The following is a 19,151-nucleotide window of genomic DNA, read 5'->3' as shown; positions in this document are numbered from 1 at the left end:
ATCTGTTATCTGACAATAACACTTACATCCCCATTAACCCTGTTACCATAGTTAGGATAGTTCAAGGAGTACATGAAGAATTAAAGCGTCTTCATTTTGAAATGATGATTGATGATGATTTGTTAAAGTTCTTGATGGTCGCTGTCGACTACACCTGTGTTTAAAGCTTTACCAAAATCCACAAATCTTTATGACCCTCCCCTTAGACCCATTGTATCTGGAAGGGGATGGGTCACAGAAAATGTATCTATTTGGTTAGAATGCAATATGAAACCTTACGTGGATAAGGTGGCCTCTATATTGAAGGATTCGAAGGGTTTTTTGCAGGTAGTAAGAGATTTTCAACTTAAACAAAATTACATCAACAGCATTATGGTGACTCTGGATGTACAAAATCTTTTCACTGTTATAAGTAATGACTATGGTATACGAGCGATAGAGTATGTACTAAAAGAAATGGGAGTGAAGGATTCTACAACCAAACTGATATGTAGGTTGTTGGGAGTCACTTTGGAAAATAATATTTTCATAGGTGGTTCGCAGGCTTATAGGCAGGCACAGGGGGTAGCCATGGGCACCCCCTGTGCCAATACATATGCAAATTTGGTTCTTTACTTTTGGGAGAAGAATAATATCTTTAATAATGATAGATGGAAACCACACATAGGAACCTACGTACGCTTTGTAGATGACATATTTATTTTTGGCAGGGCACCATAGTTGAACTGTATAGTTTTCTGAATATCTTCATTCCACCACGTCCTTTTTAAGATTTACTTTAAAATATTCCAGGGAACAAATTGATTACTTAGATGTTAAGATAAGCTATACCTTGGATGGGTACATTTCCATGTTACATAAAAGATTGTTGGAAGAATCATCTACTATCGATGATAGTATGCACTTCGCCATATGTTTCCCAACATAGTAAAAAGCCAAGTGTGTAGAACTTCTAGATTATGCCTAGATGATAGGGATTTCAATAGAGAGGTAGGAAACCTAAAAGCATGTTTTGGCCAGAGAGGTTATAATGAGGGTATGGTCAGCAGAGAGATAGATCTTGGTTTTAAGAGACGAAATGATGATTATAAACCCTGGTTGAGGCAAGGTCTAATGGAAGGAGAAAAACATCAGAAGAACAAAAGACATGATGGGGTTAGGCTTTATTTTACACATAGCAGTGACATCGAGGATATACAGGGTATAGTCAGAAGAAATTGGAATATACTACGAAGTGACCCCAAATTAGATACTCTGATAGGTGAAGCACCCTTTTTTGGTTACAGACAACAAAATCTTAAGGACTTACTTTGTAGAGAAAAAACAGTTTCTGTTAGTAAACCACTGATCACTAGAACAGGGACGGTAGCTTGTGGTACTTGCAAAGCATGTAGTAGTATCAATAGGTCCAACATTTTCAAGCATCCAATTACAGGACAGGTATTTGAATTTAAGGCCAAAGCCACTTGTAGAACCACCAATGTGGTTTATTTGGCTGAGTGTACACAGTGTTTGGTTTACTATGTAGGGATGACAAACAACATGTTTAAGGTCAGGATTTTACAGCACCTGTCCAGCATAAGAAACAAAGATCAGCACAATGCACTTTATAGGCACTTGATGGATAACCCCACACATACATTTTTATTCAAGGTCATTACCAATGTGAGTTTAGGAGTAAGAGGGGGGGATATAAAATTGCTTACTGAGACACTTGAATCCAAATGGATTATAACATTGGGATCACATAAATATCCAGGTATTAATGAAATTGTTCCCTTAAAACCTGCCTTACAAAATAGGCGGGTAAGGTATTAGGAATGTTTGTTTTTGATTGGCTGTCAGTATGTTTAAATGTAAAGACCAGTGCTATTTTGTTTGTCTGATGAAGGGTTGGAGAACCCGAAAGCGCTTACCAGTGTTTGGATTTGTCGTTGTTTTTATTACCAGTGTTTGGATTTGTCGTTGTTTTTATTAAAACAATTTATTTTACAGCCTTGTCTTGCCAATTTTTCTTTTCTAATTTGGACTATTTTGGTTTGGCAAGACTTTAGCTACAGCACAGAGCATTTTTTTTCTTCATTTTTTTTTTTTTTCTTCAACCCAAGTGTGATGACTGCAGCAGGGTAACACGATGAACATAGTACAGTTTTGTACCTACCATAAATGTAGATGTTCGAGTGTTCACCCTGCTGCAGTCCAGGTTACCCTCCCTCCATCCCCTCTGATCTAGCTGAACTTATCTCTACCACTCTATCCTATACTACCTCTGTGGTGTATTTGCTTGTGCCTAAGGGTTTTGTTTTATTTTTATATAGCTATATATATATATATATATATATATATATATATATTTTTTTTTTTTTTTTTTTTTGCCTACCTATTGGGGGCACCTGACATCTGGGGCAAGAAAAACTGAAGAAAATGGCGTCGGATGCCTCTTATATACCCCTGGTGCACTGACGTCAGGGAAGAAGCGACAGCAACCGACGCCGGACCAAGACTTTGGAATTCGGGCCAACTGAGGGACCGCCTGACGGCAGGATAACCCAAGTGTGATGACTGCAGCAGGGTGAACACTCAAACATCTACATTTATGGTAGGTACAAAACTGTACTTTTTCCTGCTTTAAATGTTGCTTTTGCACATTTATCAAGACCAAATGACATTTTTATATCATCTGAAATAGTACTTGCAGTTGTGCTTTCAGTTTCTCATCTGATGAACTATGTGGTTTTAAATCATCAACAAAAAGAAGATGAGAAGGCTTTATACATTGTTGCTTTCTGGGAGACAAATTATAATCATGACCTAATCTGTTAACCAGACAGCTTAACAGGTTAAGGGCAAGACAAAAAAGCAGTGGTGACAGACAGTCACCCTGGAATATCCCCCTTTGGATTCTTATCCTTGGAATAATAATTTCTCCTTTATCATAGCTTAACTGCAAAGTGGTTTGCCACTGTTTCATGGTCACTGTGATGTAGTTTATTAGTGTAGGGTGGATCATTTACATTTTAAGCACGCTTTTATCCATGAATGTGGGATACTGTGAAATGCTTTTTCGTAATCTATCCATGCCATACTTAGATTCTTTCCCTTTTTACAGTTCTCCACTGTGACCTTATTTAACAACAAATGATCCTTTTTCCATAAGACTTCCTTTTATTACCCTTTTGTTCTATTGCCATAATTGAGTTTTCTTCTAAATAAGTATAAACTCTGGCTGCATCAATTCCAGTGTATTGTTTATACGTCATCAGAAGGCAAGTTATTGGTCTATAGTTTTAGGGTAGCGGGTAGGTTTACTCTTAAGCAGGAGCATTGTTTTTCCTGTTGTTAGGCAGGCAAGTGTGTGTTTGGGGTGTGCATATAAATAGTTCTTACTCATGGCTAAATCTTCATGCATAGGTTCATAGGTTCATAGGTTGGTACTAGGCTATCAGCCCTAGGGCCTATACAAGCCTAGCCATATCAATTCCCTGGCTATTTCTTCCCACATTATTTACTTTCCTGGACCCCTGTCTAGCAGGGTGACTGACGTGATCCCTGGGGTGAATTTCCTTCCTCCCATCCAATCGTCAAGGTTCCTCTTGAAGAGGTCCAAAGAGGCACTCTGCTTGACATGTATGGGCAATCTATTCCAGAGTCTGGGGAGTCTCTGGGTCAGGAACCTATCCCTCCAGCATGTTTTGTTTATTGTGATGACAAGGTTTAGATCCCTGGAGCGTGTAGCTCTGAGGGATTGGGATTTCTTTAAGTGTAGCATGTCCAACAGCTCTGGGTTTGACATGGCCTTGTATGTTAAGCAGAGATCGCCTCTGAGTAGACGATATGCGACAGAGTATAGCTGGAGTTTTTTAAGGCGGTCAGTGTAGGGCATCTGTTTTAGGCCTGTGATTCTTTTAGTGAGGTATTTCTGAGGCCTTTCCAGTTGTTGCAGATGTCTTGAGAGGTACATACCAAATGGGGCGTTGTATTCTATAATGGGTCTAATGAGGGATGAGTACAGTGGGACAATGACCTCCTTTTTTCTGGATGAAAAGCCCTTCGTGATGAGGTGTGCCACATAGAAGGATTTCCTGACTGTTGTGGCAATGTGGTTATCGAAGGTGAGACCACTGTCCACCTGTGTCCCTAAGTCTCTTATCACACTTTCTGTGTTTAGTGTACTGCCACCTATATGGTAATTCATGGATACATGTTTTTTCCCAAAGGGGATAAAATACATTTCTTGGCATTGAGCTTGAGCCCATGGCTCTGGCACCAAGCATCTGTTTCTGTAAGGCCCTTTTGTAGAGTATCCACATCATTTGGGGATTCAATAATGGCTCCCAGTTTGCAGTCATCTGCAAACTTTGTTAGCCAGAGTCCCTTAGTGTTGACCTGTACTTCAGAGAAGTAGATGCCAAACAAGAGCGGCCCCAGGACTGAACCCTGAGGTACTCCACTTGTCACTTGTCTGGAGCTGGATTTGGAGTTGGCTACTTTTACAGTGTGGGTTCTATCAGTAAGCCATTTAGCAACCCATTGAGTGACATAGGGATTAATGCCCAACTTAGTAAGTTTATCTATGATTCCAGAGTGGGGGATGGTGTCAAAGGCCTTGGCAAGATCTAGATAGGCTGTGTGGACCACCTTACCCTTATCCATGGCTCTGGAGACTGATTCAAAGAAGTCAATCAGGTTCAGGAGACAAGATCGGCCCTTCACAAACCCAAACTGGGTGGGGTCCAGTGTTTGAAGGTTGCCAATGTCTTTGTTTATAAGTTCCATGATAATACGGTCCATGGCCTTGCAGATAAGGCTTGTCAGACTGATGGGATGGTAGTTTCCGGGATCCAAGGTGGATCCCCCCTTGTGGATTGGGATAACTGTAGCTCTGCGCCACTCAGTGGGCACGAAACCTGAGGTGAGGCTATGATTAAACATGACACCTAGGTGAGGTGCCAGTTCATATTGTAGTTCATGTAGTACACAGCCCATGATGTTATCTGGTCCCATGGATGCTGTATTCTTGGCTTTAGAGAGTGCGTTTTGTACCTGTGTGGCCGTTATTACTGGAATTTGGCAATCTTCCGGTATTGAGATGGGCCATTTAGGGGGAGAGGGGTGAAGTTGGCACTGAATCGATCTGCCAGGATATTGGCAATATCCTTCGGATCAGTATATTTAATGCCATTCTGTTTTAGCTCAGAGCAGATCTGAGCATTGCCATTTAGATTCTTGACATAGTTATAGAATGCTTTGTGGTTGTCTTTGGAATCTTTGGCAATTTTATTTTCGTAACTAGCTTTGGAGGATTTTATGAGGCATCTCAGTTTCTTACTGAGGCTAGTAAGGGAGTTTTTTGCATCCTGGGATTTTCCTCTTTTCTGCAAAAGTTTCTTCCTTTTGTTGTAAAGTTTGTTTATGGCAGGGGACCACCAGATTGGCTTCCTTTTTTGGATGAGAGCATTTTGGTTCTATTTGGGATGGCACGATTCATGCATGAGTGGATGTGCTCGTACAGTGCCTTAGTGTACTTTTAGCCAGAAGTTAGATACTGCATCTGGGCCTCAGGTTTTTCAGGTCCAGGCTTTCCTTAACTTGTTTCAATTTCTCTGGTCGTTACTTCATCCCATTCTATATCCTGTACATTTGAACTTCTTATTCTGTCTTTTATTGCTTCTATCCATTTAGCATCTTTGTTATGTTCCACAGGATATTCATAAATATTTCTCCAAAATGTATCTATTTCTTCTTTTTTGGTGGCTTTTCAATTCCTTTTACCTTGTTCCCAATTATCTATAAAACTTTTTTCAGTCATCAAAAAATTGATGATGTAAAGTAGCAAATAGCCAGGAAAGGGAAGGGAAGGAAAGGAAAGGAAAGGAAAGGAGAGGAAAGGAAAAGGAGATGAGAGGAGAGGAGAGGAGAGGAGAGGAAAGGAAAGGAATGGAAAGGAAAGATAAGGAAAGGAAAAGGAGAGGAGAGGAAAGGAAAGGGGAGGAGAGGAAAGGAGATGAGAGGAGAGGAGAGGAGAGGAGAGGAAAGGGAAGGAAAGGGAAGGAGAGGAGAGGAGAGGAGAGGAAAGGAAAGGAAAGGAGATGAGAGGAGAGGAGAGGAGAGGAGAGGAGAGGAAAGGGAAGGAAAGGGAAGGAGAGGAGAGGAGAGGAAAGGAAAGGAAGGGGGAAGGAAAGGGAAGGAGAGGAGAGGAGAGGAAAGGAAAGGAAGGGGAAAGGAAAGGAAAGGAGAGGAGAGGAGATGAGACGAAAGGAAATGAAAGGGGAGGAGGGGAGAGGAAAGAAAAGGAAAGAAAAGGAAAAGGAAAGGAAAGGAAAGGGAGAAGAGAGGAAAGGAGAGGAAAGGAAAGGAAAGGAAAATGAAAGAGGAGAGGAGAGGAAAGGAAAGGAAAGGAAAGGAAAGGAGAGGGTTGATGGGGTGATGATGGAACTTGCTGCTCAAACTCTGAGGAGGACCAAAACAAATGTGAAGAAAAAAAGAAAGGAAAAAATTAACTAAGAGCATCACACATCTCTAAACATGTACACTGAAAGGGATATTGCATTCTTATGTATTCCATCCTTGGATGAAAAAGAAAATTACTAAAAATAATAAAAGAGAATAAGACAGTCACAGTGTATACAGCCAAAAGGTCATTGGTTTTATCCATATACATAAAGTGACATAAAACATAATAATGAATGCAGACTAGGTGAAGAAAGCATGCAAGGCAAACTTATACACATATCTAAACAGTGTGGGCTGGCACTTTTTAACAAGGATATTTATATAGATCTCACTGCAGGCTAGATGGTTTCTTAACTTGAACTTTTCTGGACAAGTAAACTGTGGACCAGAAATTAGAACAACAGCAGCAACCCCCCCCAGCAGTAGCTGCCTGTGATTGCATCATAATTCTAAATTGTTGTACATTACAATGGCCGACTGAGCACTTCCAGCAGATTCTCCAAAACACCCCTAAACTATTTTGTATCCACAAGGGATTTTTCTTTGGTGTCTGCTATATCTGCTGAGTAGCCACATTTGATGTTGCTAGTTTTAGCCCACGATACCAGATTTTAAAGTAGGCATTTGAGCTTTTTTTTTTCTTTTTGACCATTGCTACTGGTAATGTATGCACTTCACGTAGTAAAGTATTCACAGTGCATTCAGTACTGCAGTTAGGGGGATGAGTACAGACCTTGTTGTTCACTGTTTTCTAAAGTAATGAATGCTGTTTATTAGAAGGGGCTTCTCTGGGTCATTCCTTCTGTTACAGGAACCCCTTCTGACATGCCTTTTATTTCCATTACAAAAGAGCTAGGCAGTCTGCTGACTTGTGCTTATGTAACAGATGGAACTAATTGGCTAGAAATGCTTCAAATGGAATCCAGATAACTTTTACTGCAACTTGTGAACACCTTCCTACATTTCTTCTTATGGTCCGGCACTAATGCGTAACAGCTCTGTGCAACTTTTTCCCCAAACTTAAACATTTCCAAGACCTTGCTGAGGCAAAGCAATGGAAAAATCATGCACAGCATCTGACAACCTCAGGCTGTGATTCAGCACTTGTTAAAAGTTACAAGTGTTTGCTGAAGCCCAAATATGCTCACAAGAGTACTTGGTCTGTGTAGCTTACTAGTACTATGTGGCTTAACAGAAGGACAGTGGTGGAGGAATTGGTTACCATGGGGCTCACAGACTACAGTTTCCCCAATCACTACCAAAGCCACAACTTGGACAACAAGAGTGTCGGCTGTAACTGAAGATACAAGCACTGTATCAGTTTCTACCCAGCCAGAAACAAGGGAGTTGGTGACTTCAGCCATCATTCTGAATAACAGCGGCACTCCACCTGAACCTATTTCATCTACTGTAGGACTTACAGGTGTCCCAGAAGAAGAAGCAGTTAAAACCCCGAGCGTAGTACAAGAACGCATTCCTTTACGAATGAGAGGTCAGCGAAAGAGGAAACCAAAAGGTACTGTGGAAGGAAACTGTTTGTCATGACAGACACTGAATAATGATTGTGTGAATAATTATAGTAAAGATAAAATAAATAGAAAACGTTGATTTTTAGAAGATTCCAGCTACAAGACTTTTCAGGGTTTTATAGGGTGTGACTGTTGATGTGCAGAATACTGAGAATTGGGAACTTCTTTAGTTAGGTAGCCAAACGTAAATAAGAATGAGTTTGCTTATAGAGGAGACTAATTTGGCTTATTAGTAATGATTTTATTTTTTTCACCTATGTATTGGTGTTTGTCTTTTTGTTATTTGAATATTCTATGCAAAAATACAACACGACAACTGATGAAATAGGTTGCATCATGCTTTATTTTGTTGATTTTTTCTATAATTTTAACAGCATGGCTTAGTTGTTGTTAATTATGGTTGCTCTTTTAATCAGCTTGAGAATGCTTAAATGAAGCGTGTCTGCGCTTTTTTCATGAAGAACAAGCATGTGAAGGAATTCATTGAGGTTCTCCGTCAATCAAAGTATGTTTGATTGACACCTAGGTCTACCAGTTTATTAAACTGGTACAGGAATAATAGAAGACTATTGTTCTCTGGCTAAATAAGTCGGCAGTGACTAGATATATGTAGGTGGATTGTAGTGCATTGTACTGTCATAACAGAATTAATAACCTCAGTTGCACTGCTGTCCTTATTAGAGTACAGTGTCTCAGTCAGTAGTTTCATGTGTGTGTGTATTATAGCACTAGAAGATTTTATACATAATTTCACAGAAATGTCAATGTATGTCTCAGCTCTAGCATTTTAAAATAAAAACATTCATTAGTATTTAATGCATGCTAGTAAAAATAGCAATACAGTTCTGTGCATTGCCTATGAAAAAATATGGATGCAGAGAGAATTCAGATTGTTTTCCTAGGTACTGTTGAAATCCTGTTTTACTATGAGAGTGATTTAGCTTTATAATGCTCAAAAGACATGCCTATACAGTAATCCTACTCAGTGCTCCTGACCAGAAACTGTAAAACACACACAAATAAAAAGTTGAGCAATGCATATTTAAAGACAAAACTTGGTAAGTTTAAATTAGAGCTCTGCTTCGGTAATGTATACTGGAGGTAACAGTGTTTTACAAGGTAACCATTTGAAATGTTGGAGCACGCTACAGCAAGTCACAAAATAAATGGCTAATAGATCACACTTACATATACTAAGTCAGAAATGCCATTTCTCAGAATATTTAATTTTTTGTCTGAGGTATGGCAATCTCTGAGTTGTTATATATAAGTTTTTGGGTGCAGGATCGACTTACCCACACACCTACAAAAAGGAATTTGAAGGAGGAGCGATTTTCAAGGTTTGTTCTTCTCTTGTGTTTGCAGTCATTATTTTAGACTTGCCATCACTCAGCATTTCGTGTACCGACATTTCAATAAGGAGATGTTTTACAAATGGATAATAACTGCTGATACGTAAACTTTATTTAGACCTTCTGTGTAAATAATTAATCAGCACAATGCACACAAATAATAGTCTGAAATGTTAGTAGAAGAAGACAAGTTAGTATAGTAGGGTGTGTCCGTCTATCATTAAAAATGAAAGATCGTGAAGAAAAATTATTATACCTTTAACTGAGAATATCCTATCTGATCCATGTTTATGTGAAATATCTTATGAAAAAGGGGCATCTCACTCAGGAATGTGAAAACCAGTTAGAGGAAAGGGGGAATGCGGAAGGTGGCAAGGCAATATAGGAGCCTTTATTTATCATGTCCCATAAAAAGTTAATAAGCATCCAGTGTTAAATGTGATACTAAATGGATAGCAAGCAAAGAAATCACAATAAATGCAGAAAGTTCTGTACTACACAATGATATCCTAGTAAGATAATGCACATTTAAAAGTGTGACATAGTGGTAGGTCAGAATATTCTGTGACTTTCTACAAAATGATCATGATCCTGAAGAGAAATAGTACAGGAATGTTATGATATCCAAAAGCTAAGGGATAAATGAAATGTGCAAGTTTTCAAGCACAAGAAAAATGGCTGGGGAATATCAGTAATTTATCCTCAGTCCAAGAGACAGAGGAAGAACTGTACATACTGTAACTTACTGAAATTCCAGCACCCCAGACTAGATGCAGTGTTTAGTGAGCTATTTGATTTGAAAGAGTTACTGGGATACAGTTTTTTTTCAGCTGGGGGATACATTACTGAGATGCACCTTTTTTCAGTTTGGGGAGGCAGTACTTAGATGGAGCACTCCATTGTCTGACATTTCTCAGTCTCTCTATAACGGTTTATAAGACTGCATACATGTAGTGCAGCTACATTGCAGTAATCAGATAGCAATCTTTTATGAATTCTGGATGCCGCAGTGTGTATGTTATGTATGGCTAGAATCCATGTAAATCTGTGAGTAGTGGGAGAACAGCAGAGCAGTGATAATGGATGGGGGCTCAGATGGTTGTCAGGGAAATGAACAGCTATAGTGACAGTTCATTATTTACTAATTTAGGTAAGTGAAACGGTCCAAAAACCCTTTTCAGCAACAACCTGGGCTGAAAAAAAGCTAAAATAAATATGCAAGTGTTTATAAAAGAAGAAATTGTCAGTGCATATGTAATAAAAGGAAATAATCTGACAACATCAAAAATGCATTATAAAAACTCCAAAGCAGACATAATAATTACATAGCACATTCTTAGTACCTGAATTCAGTTAATGCAGTATAAAAAAGAGTGGGCTTTCTTATATAATGCAAGTATGTATAATTGCAAACTGAAAGGTGTGATCAGTGTAAGACCTAATAAAATAGTACATGTGAATTGCTGTACACTGATATTATGCAAAAAAGATAGAGATAACTTTCTTATGTAATATATGTACATGACTGCAGTTCACTTGGTTGACACCCTTTTGTGCAATGCAAGTGAATTACTCTACATTTTGAGTGAAGGGCCATTTGTGTGAACACTATTTTGAGCGACCTCCATTTAGATTATTCAATAGAATAGGTCCTATTGCTAACCCTAGAACAAAAGCTGATCTAACTTGCCCACCCCCTGACAGTACTCACAGTTTAACCTGCTACAATGGACAGTCAGTTTCCCAATATTTCTCCAACCAACCTGATTGACTTGGGCATCCTGAGGCAATGTAGTAATTGCCTCATGTATACCAACAACCATTTCCTAATACAACGAACAAATACAGTATGTGAGAGATGTAACTATACTATGAAACTGGAATCAATCCTCTCACGTGACAATAAACAAGATATCAACAGGTTATCAGTGCTCACACCTCTCCTCTCACACAAGATACAATCATGACCCATAAACTCCTATAGGTTCAGGTACACACTAAGAACCTACCAAAAGACCAGAGACCTTTCAAGAGCAAACAATTCACACATACTAGAATATGACCAAAATCTACTACACATAACAACACACATACCAGTGTCTCAGGGAATAAGCCTGTAAGGCAGAATACCTCAAAACCAAATGTCCTAGTCATAGGAGATTCCGTAGTGAGACACACAGATGTCCCCCTCACCAGGCTAGACAAAGAAAAAGTCACAGTCAACTGCCTGTCAGGTGCCATGATCTGTCAAATAATCACACTTGCACTCAAGTCACTCAACAACAATTGCCGTTGTGACTCTGTCTTAGGACATGTTGGGGTGAATGACTTGAGATGTACCTCCATGGACTATATGAAGAGAGACATGACTGAGCTCTCAAATTATGTGTCCCAGTCAGGTATATCCCTAACCCTACGTAGCTTTCTATCTTCACCAAGGATGATGCCACAAAATAAACAAAAAAATATTGACTTCAACAACTGGCTTAACTTCTGGTGTCAATCCAGTATCTGCCAGACTGGGAAGACATATCCGACACACCATACTACTTTACCAGAGATGATCTTCACCTGTTTCCTCTAGACTTTCAAATACTGGCAAAGATGCTTGCCTCCCCCATAGTGCGTTTTTCAGGCAAAACCAAAACAACAAAACTTCCAATGTAAAAAAATCCACTGCAGACAAACTCAAGGTTGTGCTGCTTACTGCTAGGAGCCAGAACAGGAAACTGCACTCCCTGGAAGCTGTCCTCATCTTGGAAGATGCTGACATCTATGCAGTCACCAAGACTTAGTTCAAGGCCACAGGGAGCACCCCAGCCATTCAAGGCTACAATGCCTTCCACACGCTCATACCTCAAAACAAGTGTGAAAGAAATAAAGGTGAATGTGTATCCATCTTCATTAAATCCCAATACACCTTCAGACTGTTTACACAGCATGAATCAATTGAGTTACTCCAGGTCCAAGTAACTATATATAAAACACCCTACCACATCAATGCTAGCCACAGGTCCTCCATCATGAATCATGAGAAGCACACCACCTACCTAGACTTGTTTGAGTCACTCACTATGCAGCCAAACACCTTGGTCATGTGAGATTTCAACTATCCTTCTATTGAGTGGGCGATGTACAAATGCACAAGCTTGATTGCCCTGAAGTTCCTGGACTTTGTTCATACAAATACTCTGGAGCAGTTTGTCTGCACTCCCACAAGGGGCTGAAATGCTCTGGATTTAGTACTCACCAAAATGGGGGGGGGGGGGGGTCACTGCACTACCTCCTTTGTTTTGCCATCCCTAGTAAGGTCAGACCATAAATCTGTCTTGTTTGAAGTAACAATTAGATCTGACTCCTCTGCAGAAACAATAAAAATGAGAAACTTCTCCAAAATAAACTATAGCCCACTAAGCGATAGTTTGAAAAGTTTCAAACTCCCTGTTACCATAGCCAACAATGACGCCTATGCAGAGGAGTACACAAACACCCTGTATAACAAGATAAACAACTGTATTGACTCTGACAGGATCAAAACCAAGTCGTCACATGAAAACAGCCAACACTGGTGGACCTCAAGTATTAACAGGTATTATAACAAAAGGAATAAACTGATATCTAAGAACAAGAGGGATCTTAGTCAGCAGAGAAACAATACCCTCCACAGTTTGAACAAGCAAATCTGATATCTGGCAAACACATGATATAAAAACACACATTTCGCAATCTGCTGGGATTAGAAGAAAATTTTTTTTCTTCAGTTAATTTTGAAATAACATAGAATCTCTCTCTCCACCTGGTCTGGTAAATAGTTTCTATACATTATGTTCTTGTTCTTGTGCTGTACAGTGAGAAAATAACAAATATCATTTATTCAGATTAAACAGAAATGAATCTTTATTCTTCTGTTGAAATAAATCAACATTACAGCCATTTTCTTTTGTTATTCTTATTACTTATGTGACTACACGCTTTGTGAAACAGACACAGACTGATAATGGTTGTTTGCTGATCACATTCATCTAAATAGTTCTGCTGTTTTATGTGGATACAGTTATTGAAGAGTATGTGCAAAGCTTGTGTTGGGGCTTTAATGCTATTTAAAAAGAATTATTACTTGAATTGATGGTACGCAGTAATTTTTGCCATACAAAGTATGCATTTATGTTTGCATTTTTTTAACCAGCATGTGCAGGACTTCTGGAACTTGCCAGCACTACGTGCAGCATTACATAGATACCTCATCAGCTGATCGTTTACGCTACCAATCAGACAACGTTTTTTATGAAACTTGTAAAGCTACCTTTTTCCATAAAAAATTCCAATAGTAAGGGGTATTTTTTGTGATCAAGGTACAGATGCACAATCATAGGATGTATAAACTATGATTTTAAATTGTTAGTGGTGCTCATATAGGTTCTGGAAGTGTGGTAGGAATGCTTGGTCTGTCTAGCTAGTCTTGTAGGCAGCATTCCAGAAATGCAAAATAGGTACAAATCAGTTAGTAATAACTCTTTTAGCTAAAAGCAGTGAAATTACCATAACTGAGAATATTCATATTTTGCCCACTTTCCTATTTCTGGAGTCCCTAAGAAAAATTCACCTAGAGTAAGAAGCACCCAATCAGTCCATAAGTCAGATAATAGACTGTGCAACAGGGATTGATACAAATTAGGTTTTACACAGTCAAAAGTATATATAATCCTATATCTTTCATCCAATCTTCATATCTCCAACAAAGTTGTAATGTAGCAGGATACATATTTTGCAATCAAATGAGAGTATATAAAGATTTATGTAAACATTTCCAAGTCAATATTCTAATCTTACAAGAAACAGAACTAAATATATCAGCTACTTTTCTAGCTCAGCCTATCATAATAATTTCCATTGTGGGTCTGGAAAAGAATCACATCATAAACAAAAAATGCCTCAGCTGTGCTGCTCACCAATATAAATAAAAGCTTATCACTTCTACCCCCCCCCCATCCCTACTCTAGGCATTATGGGTTTGTCCATGAATTTTTAGGTCCATCTTCCAAACAAATTATGTCAACCTGTATTTAATGGTTTGCTATCAATTAACCGGATCGCACAATAGTGAATAGTGGTTATGTTTAACCACAATCGCGAAAATCTAAAGAACGAACGGAAATAAAGTCAAAGTGTGGTGACTGCAAATATCGACGTTGACATTTTCGAAGAGTAACCACACTTTTGGGAACAACATTACTGTATGTTGCACAGTAAATAACATGTTTGCAGGGAGGCAAGCCCCCCTGCACCCCCCGCTACTTTAATGTACAAACTCTGGGATCGCACTATAGTGAGGGAAACAGTACATTTCCCACTCCCCACTATAGTGAGATCTGTACCACCATGTCAGACCTTACAACAGAGAATGCTGTATTGCATTCGCTGTTGTACGATTCGACATTGTGGTACTCGTGTGTACATAGTGTGAATCAGCATTTTCACACAAATAAAAATTGCACAAGTTGTGATTGACGAATTGATAGTAAACCTTTTTAATTGCAGTAAAAATTGCTCTATCTGAGACTAAGGAATTGTGAAAAATATAAACAGCCATCAGGATCAAAAACTTTACTATAGATGTTTTTTTCCTGTAATGTCTTAACAGTTTTCAACAGTTTTACATAAGAAATCCTGACCAATTTAACAACAGATAAAGTGCTATAAATCCCCTAGGTACTTGACTAATTAATGATCCCATAAGTGAAGGTAGCTATTGCAGTAACTTGAGAGAAGTGTAAAATTAACTGCAGTTATTTATATCTTACTGACATTAAACTTATGGCCTCATAATTTCCTGTATTGTTCCAACAAAAGAAATAACATTTGAAGGTGCCACTCAGGACAGGTTAAACAAAACAGCAATTGATCAATATACATTCAGAATTTAACATCCTCACCTATCCAGAGAAATTCCTTAATCTCTGTTCTCTGAAGGACCTTTGCAAGAGGCACTGACTAAAGAGAAAACATAAGGGGAAAGACTGGACATCCATTCCATTTATCTCTGAACAAGTGAAATGAAGCAGATAAAACCTCACCCATCATAATTATGGTAGAACTCGCTCTGTAGATATTGCTTAATGAAAATAAAAATTTATCTAATAGAGCAAATATTTTCAGCACTTCAAACAAGCATTCCCATTCCATCCTATTGAAAGCCTTCTCAGCATCCAAACTCACCCCAGCGAAGAGGACTCAAGATGCTCTGCCTCCTGTATCAGATGCAGACTCAAAAATATTATCAAATGTATGCCTCTGAATGATAAAGCCCGGATGGTCTGAGTGAAGCAGTTTAAGAAGTAGTGGGGCTCAATCTTCATCCTGCAAGCACAGCTCCAAAGGTCGGCTCCCATTACCAGCTAAAAAGACTAGCCAGCAACTCTCTCTTTCAACTAATGCATACCAAATAGAGTTAGCAGTGTATTTACTTGCATTCCACTTATATTAGAAAGAGTAAACACCGCACAAGCATGTGTTTCTTGCTTCCTAGAAGGACAAGTCATCATCTAGGTATTGTGAAAATTAACAGAAGTGATGCTGTTTCAGTAAAACCACAATATACGTAAGAAGCTCTTCTTGACAAATTATATTTACTCACAGTGCTTTATGCTTGTATGCTAGCCACTGTTCTATGCTTCCTGTGATATCATTTTATGGCTATGCCTACACAGAAAAAAAAAAATAAGTAAACAGTGAAAGTAAGAAAAATCAAAACTACACAATAATCTTTATTTTTGGCAAAATTACATGAATGTTTAACATCAAGGTGCAAGCAAATGAAATTAACTGCATAACAAAAGATACTTCAGAATATGAGAAATAGACATAAAAATACATAGCTGTGTTTCATATCCATGATGCAGTAGTGTCTCTTCTATGAACAGACTAAGCAGAACAGGGGATTAATAGTTACATTAAGGATTAAGGGGAAGAAAGAAATTTTAAGATGCTGGAAATAACAAAAAGGTCATGTTCCCTTTTACTGAATGCTATTTTATTTGGTTAAGTTTGTAGAAGTAGCATTCAGCATTCACTAAAATACAATTCAGGGAAACTTTGGACTACTGTCCAGCAATCATGAGCTCACATTGTGGTTCAGATACCTGGGACTACAGTGGGAAACGTGCAGAAGGTAACATGGAAGGCTGGCAGGAAACTACATCAGTGTATCAAGGAAAGAATGAGAATAAGAACAAAGTTATGTGTCAGGAAAATGGGAAGGAAGTACGGAAAAGGAGGCAGCTTTCCTGGGTAAAGAGATGATTAAGAGACTGATCTATTCAACAGATAATCACAGGGAAGAGTATAAGAAATGAAGGGAAAAAATGACAAAAATGTCAACATGGATGCCAATGCAGCAGGCCAGAATAAGAATGATGTATAGAAATGTCTTAAATACACTGAGAAACAAAAGAGAAACTAAATGCCCTTTGCATTATGGGAAGAGGCCTGTAAAAGTACTAACTTTGTTATTTTTTCTATGTTTACAGAAGAGAACTGAGGTGGGTGGCAGCATGGGGAAGTATCATTCATGGGTGTTTCCACATACACAAACAAGGCGTACCTAGTGACCGGGGAGGGGGGTGTTGAAATACTGCAGACTGTAATTGTCATCCATATAGATGTGATGAAGATGATAAAACTGGAAATATATACCAAATCTGAGGTTTTGATATGTCAGAGTACCAGTGCTTCCCCAAAGGTACACCAGTGTAAGAGTTACTATATCTAAAGAGAAGATCAACATGTTGGGAGATACTGGGGGGTTAACCCCGCTTCCATGCAAGAATGCTTTAATGGCATTCAAATAAATTCTGACATTGACATTACTGCCACTGTAATCATACATTATATTTCAGAGTCAAAGGGCACACATTTGCAAGCCTTGAACTTCCAAGAAGGAGCTGTTCCAAACTGGGGAGAATGCAAGTAACTTTGGCTATATTCATGGCTCTCGAGGTCTGGATAAGCTGCCTGTAAGGTTTTTGAAAGATATTAGCACTCACAAGATAATGAAACCCCTGGCGGAATAGTGGAATCTCTGTCGCTGTCATATTTTATCATTGGTTTTCTTTAGTTTTGTTGTTTTATAATTTTAGTGCAATCTCTCCTTGGACATTGCAGTGGTGACTCTCTGTGGACACTCCTTGAACATTAAAGTCAGTCTCTCCATGGACACTGGAGTGGTATTAAACACTTAGTGTCTTATAGTGCTGCTATGCTTTTACAGAAGGGACTGTAGGAAAAAAATGGAGCAGCTGTATGCATCTAAGTTTGAAAATGTGGGGACGGTTTATTTATTTTTTATTTTATTTATTTATATTGTTTACCAGGATAGTGTACTGATCTTAATGCGGCCATGTTATACAGATGTTTTTGTGTACCAGGTTATTAAAGTTCCTAAATGTTAATTTTTCTTATAGACAGTGTCCAGCACTGCCTCCTGCCACTGAGGGTTTCCAGCTCTGCTTGATCCATTTATTTGACCAGGGCACTAATGACATAAACAATTCGACCTCTGTGGACATGATACCTCTGAACTTAAGTAGAATCTTTTACATTAAGTGGCACTGTATCAATGTTGGGTCTGGAACTATGAACAGAATAGGAAACTAACTAACAGAGTGAAAATGCAGGGTGGTAAGTTCTGGAAAAAACATTCATAAAATGTAGTTAGCATTACAGCGGCCCAGAATTCAGTGCTGGGAATATTTGCTTTAACATAGCTGTACTAATGTCTTGTTGGGGTTGGAAATCAAGATCATTCTCTGTGCTGATGACATTAATATTATTGCATTGCTCAGAAATGGGTGGACTGTTTCCACAGAGACATGGTGCAGGATGGCGCACAGGCACAGCAGATATGGTTTCAATCATACTGTACTAGGCTGAACACTTTGATGGGGTGGATTCAGGACAAATGTACATGCTTGGAGTGTGGCTGTAACAATATCCTTTGGAGAAATGGTTTGTCTTCCACCATCACCTGTTGATTAAATTCTAAACCAATTAAATCACAAAGTTCAGTGAAAGAGGCCGTTATCACAGGATAATAAAATTGTACCGCAGAGTTATGGTAGCGAGTTTCAATGACACTAAAATTATCACTTCATTGTGTAGGATGTTGAAAGACCAGTATTGTCAGCAGCTATGTTTATCATGTGACAGAAGGGAGAATAGGCTGGAAGAAGTATGGAATGCAACATAACCAAAATGGTAAAGAGAACATAGAGTCTGAAGGCATGAGGAAATATTTAGCTGGACACGCGCAGTAGAGCAGAGAAAAGACAAGATAGTGTGGTCTTGGCTGAAGCATAACAAGTGACTAAAATGAAATGGCTACACAGAAGAAGCTATTGGTCAGTGAAAGTACCCCATCAAGAAAATATAACCTATGTATGTACTACGACCTCAGAGTTAGTTATGTTTAGGTGGTCTGGGACCCCCCCCCCCAGCTGTAAAATCCCCCTTTTACTCTTGAAGGTCCAGCTTTCAGTAAGTGAGGTATTTGACAAAGATGATTTAGAGAGAAGCTTCACAGCCAAATTCAGTTTTGTCATCTGTAGGGAACCCTGATTTAGGCACAACATATTACTAAGAAATGTAGGAGCTGACAGTAGTAAAGGACAGCTTGGCAGGAGCCATCTCTTTATGCACCCCATGAAGAAATTGACATTATAGTTTAACTTGCATTCTGCTTTATTCCTCAGTTTCTGCAGGATCATTTTATATTTGTACTATCAGGTGTCGCTGTGAAATACAGACTATTTCTAGTGATGAT

At 38.8% G+C, this 19,151-nt stretch overlaps 1 protein-coding gene across 4 annotated transcripts in view; it reads left to right on the top strand.

Annotated features, from left to right (window-relative positions):
* Positions 1 to 19,151, top strand: part of LOC122796547 (collagen alpha-1(XV) chain-like) — a 1,635,928-nt gene that overhangs the window by 421,175 nt on the left and 1,195,602 nt on the right. Inside the window, exon 1 of one of the 4 annotated variants that reach the window (XM_044065113.1) lies at positions 7,363 to 7,969. The exons of 1 other annotated variant lie outside the window; for it this stretch is intronic. In XM_044065113.1, coding sequence (XP_043921048.1) covers positions 7,594 to 7,969 — 376 coding nt within the window. In that variant the 5' untranslated portion in view covers positions 7,363 to 7,593. Of the gene's footprint in view, positions 1 to 7,362; positions 7,970 to 19,151 lie in introns of those variants that run through there. 2 more of the 4 variants (XM_044065111.1, XM_044065110.1) reach the window with 2 other exon arrangements.

Source organism: Protopterus annectens, chromosome 3.part0 (assembly GCF_019279795.1).
Source record: "Protopterus annectens isolate FY-2018-M chromosome 3.part0, PAN1.0, whole genome shotgun sequence".
NCBI lineage: Eukaryota > Metazoa > Chordata > Ceratodontiformes > Protopteridae > Protopterus > Protopterus annectens.
The sequence above is the reverse complement of the archived record's forward strand: the minus strand, read 5'-3'. Positions and strand labels throughout refer to the sequence as shown.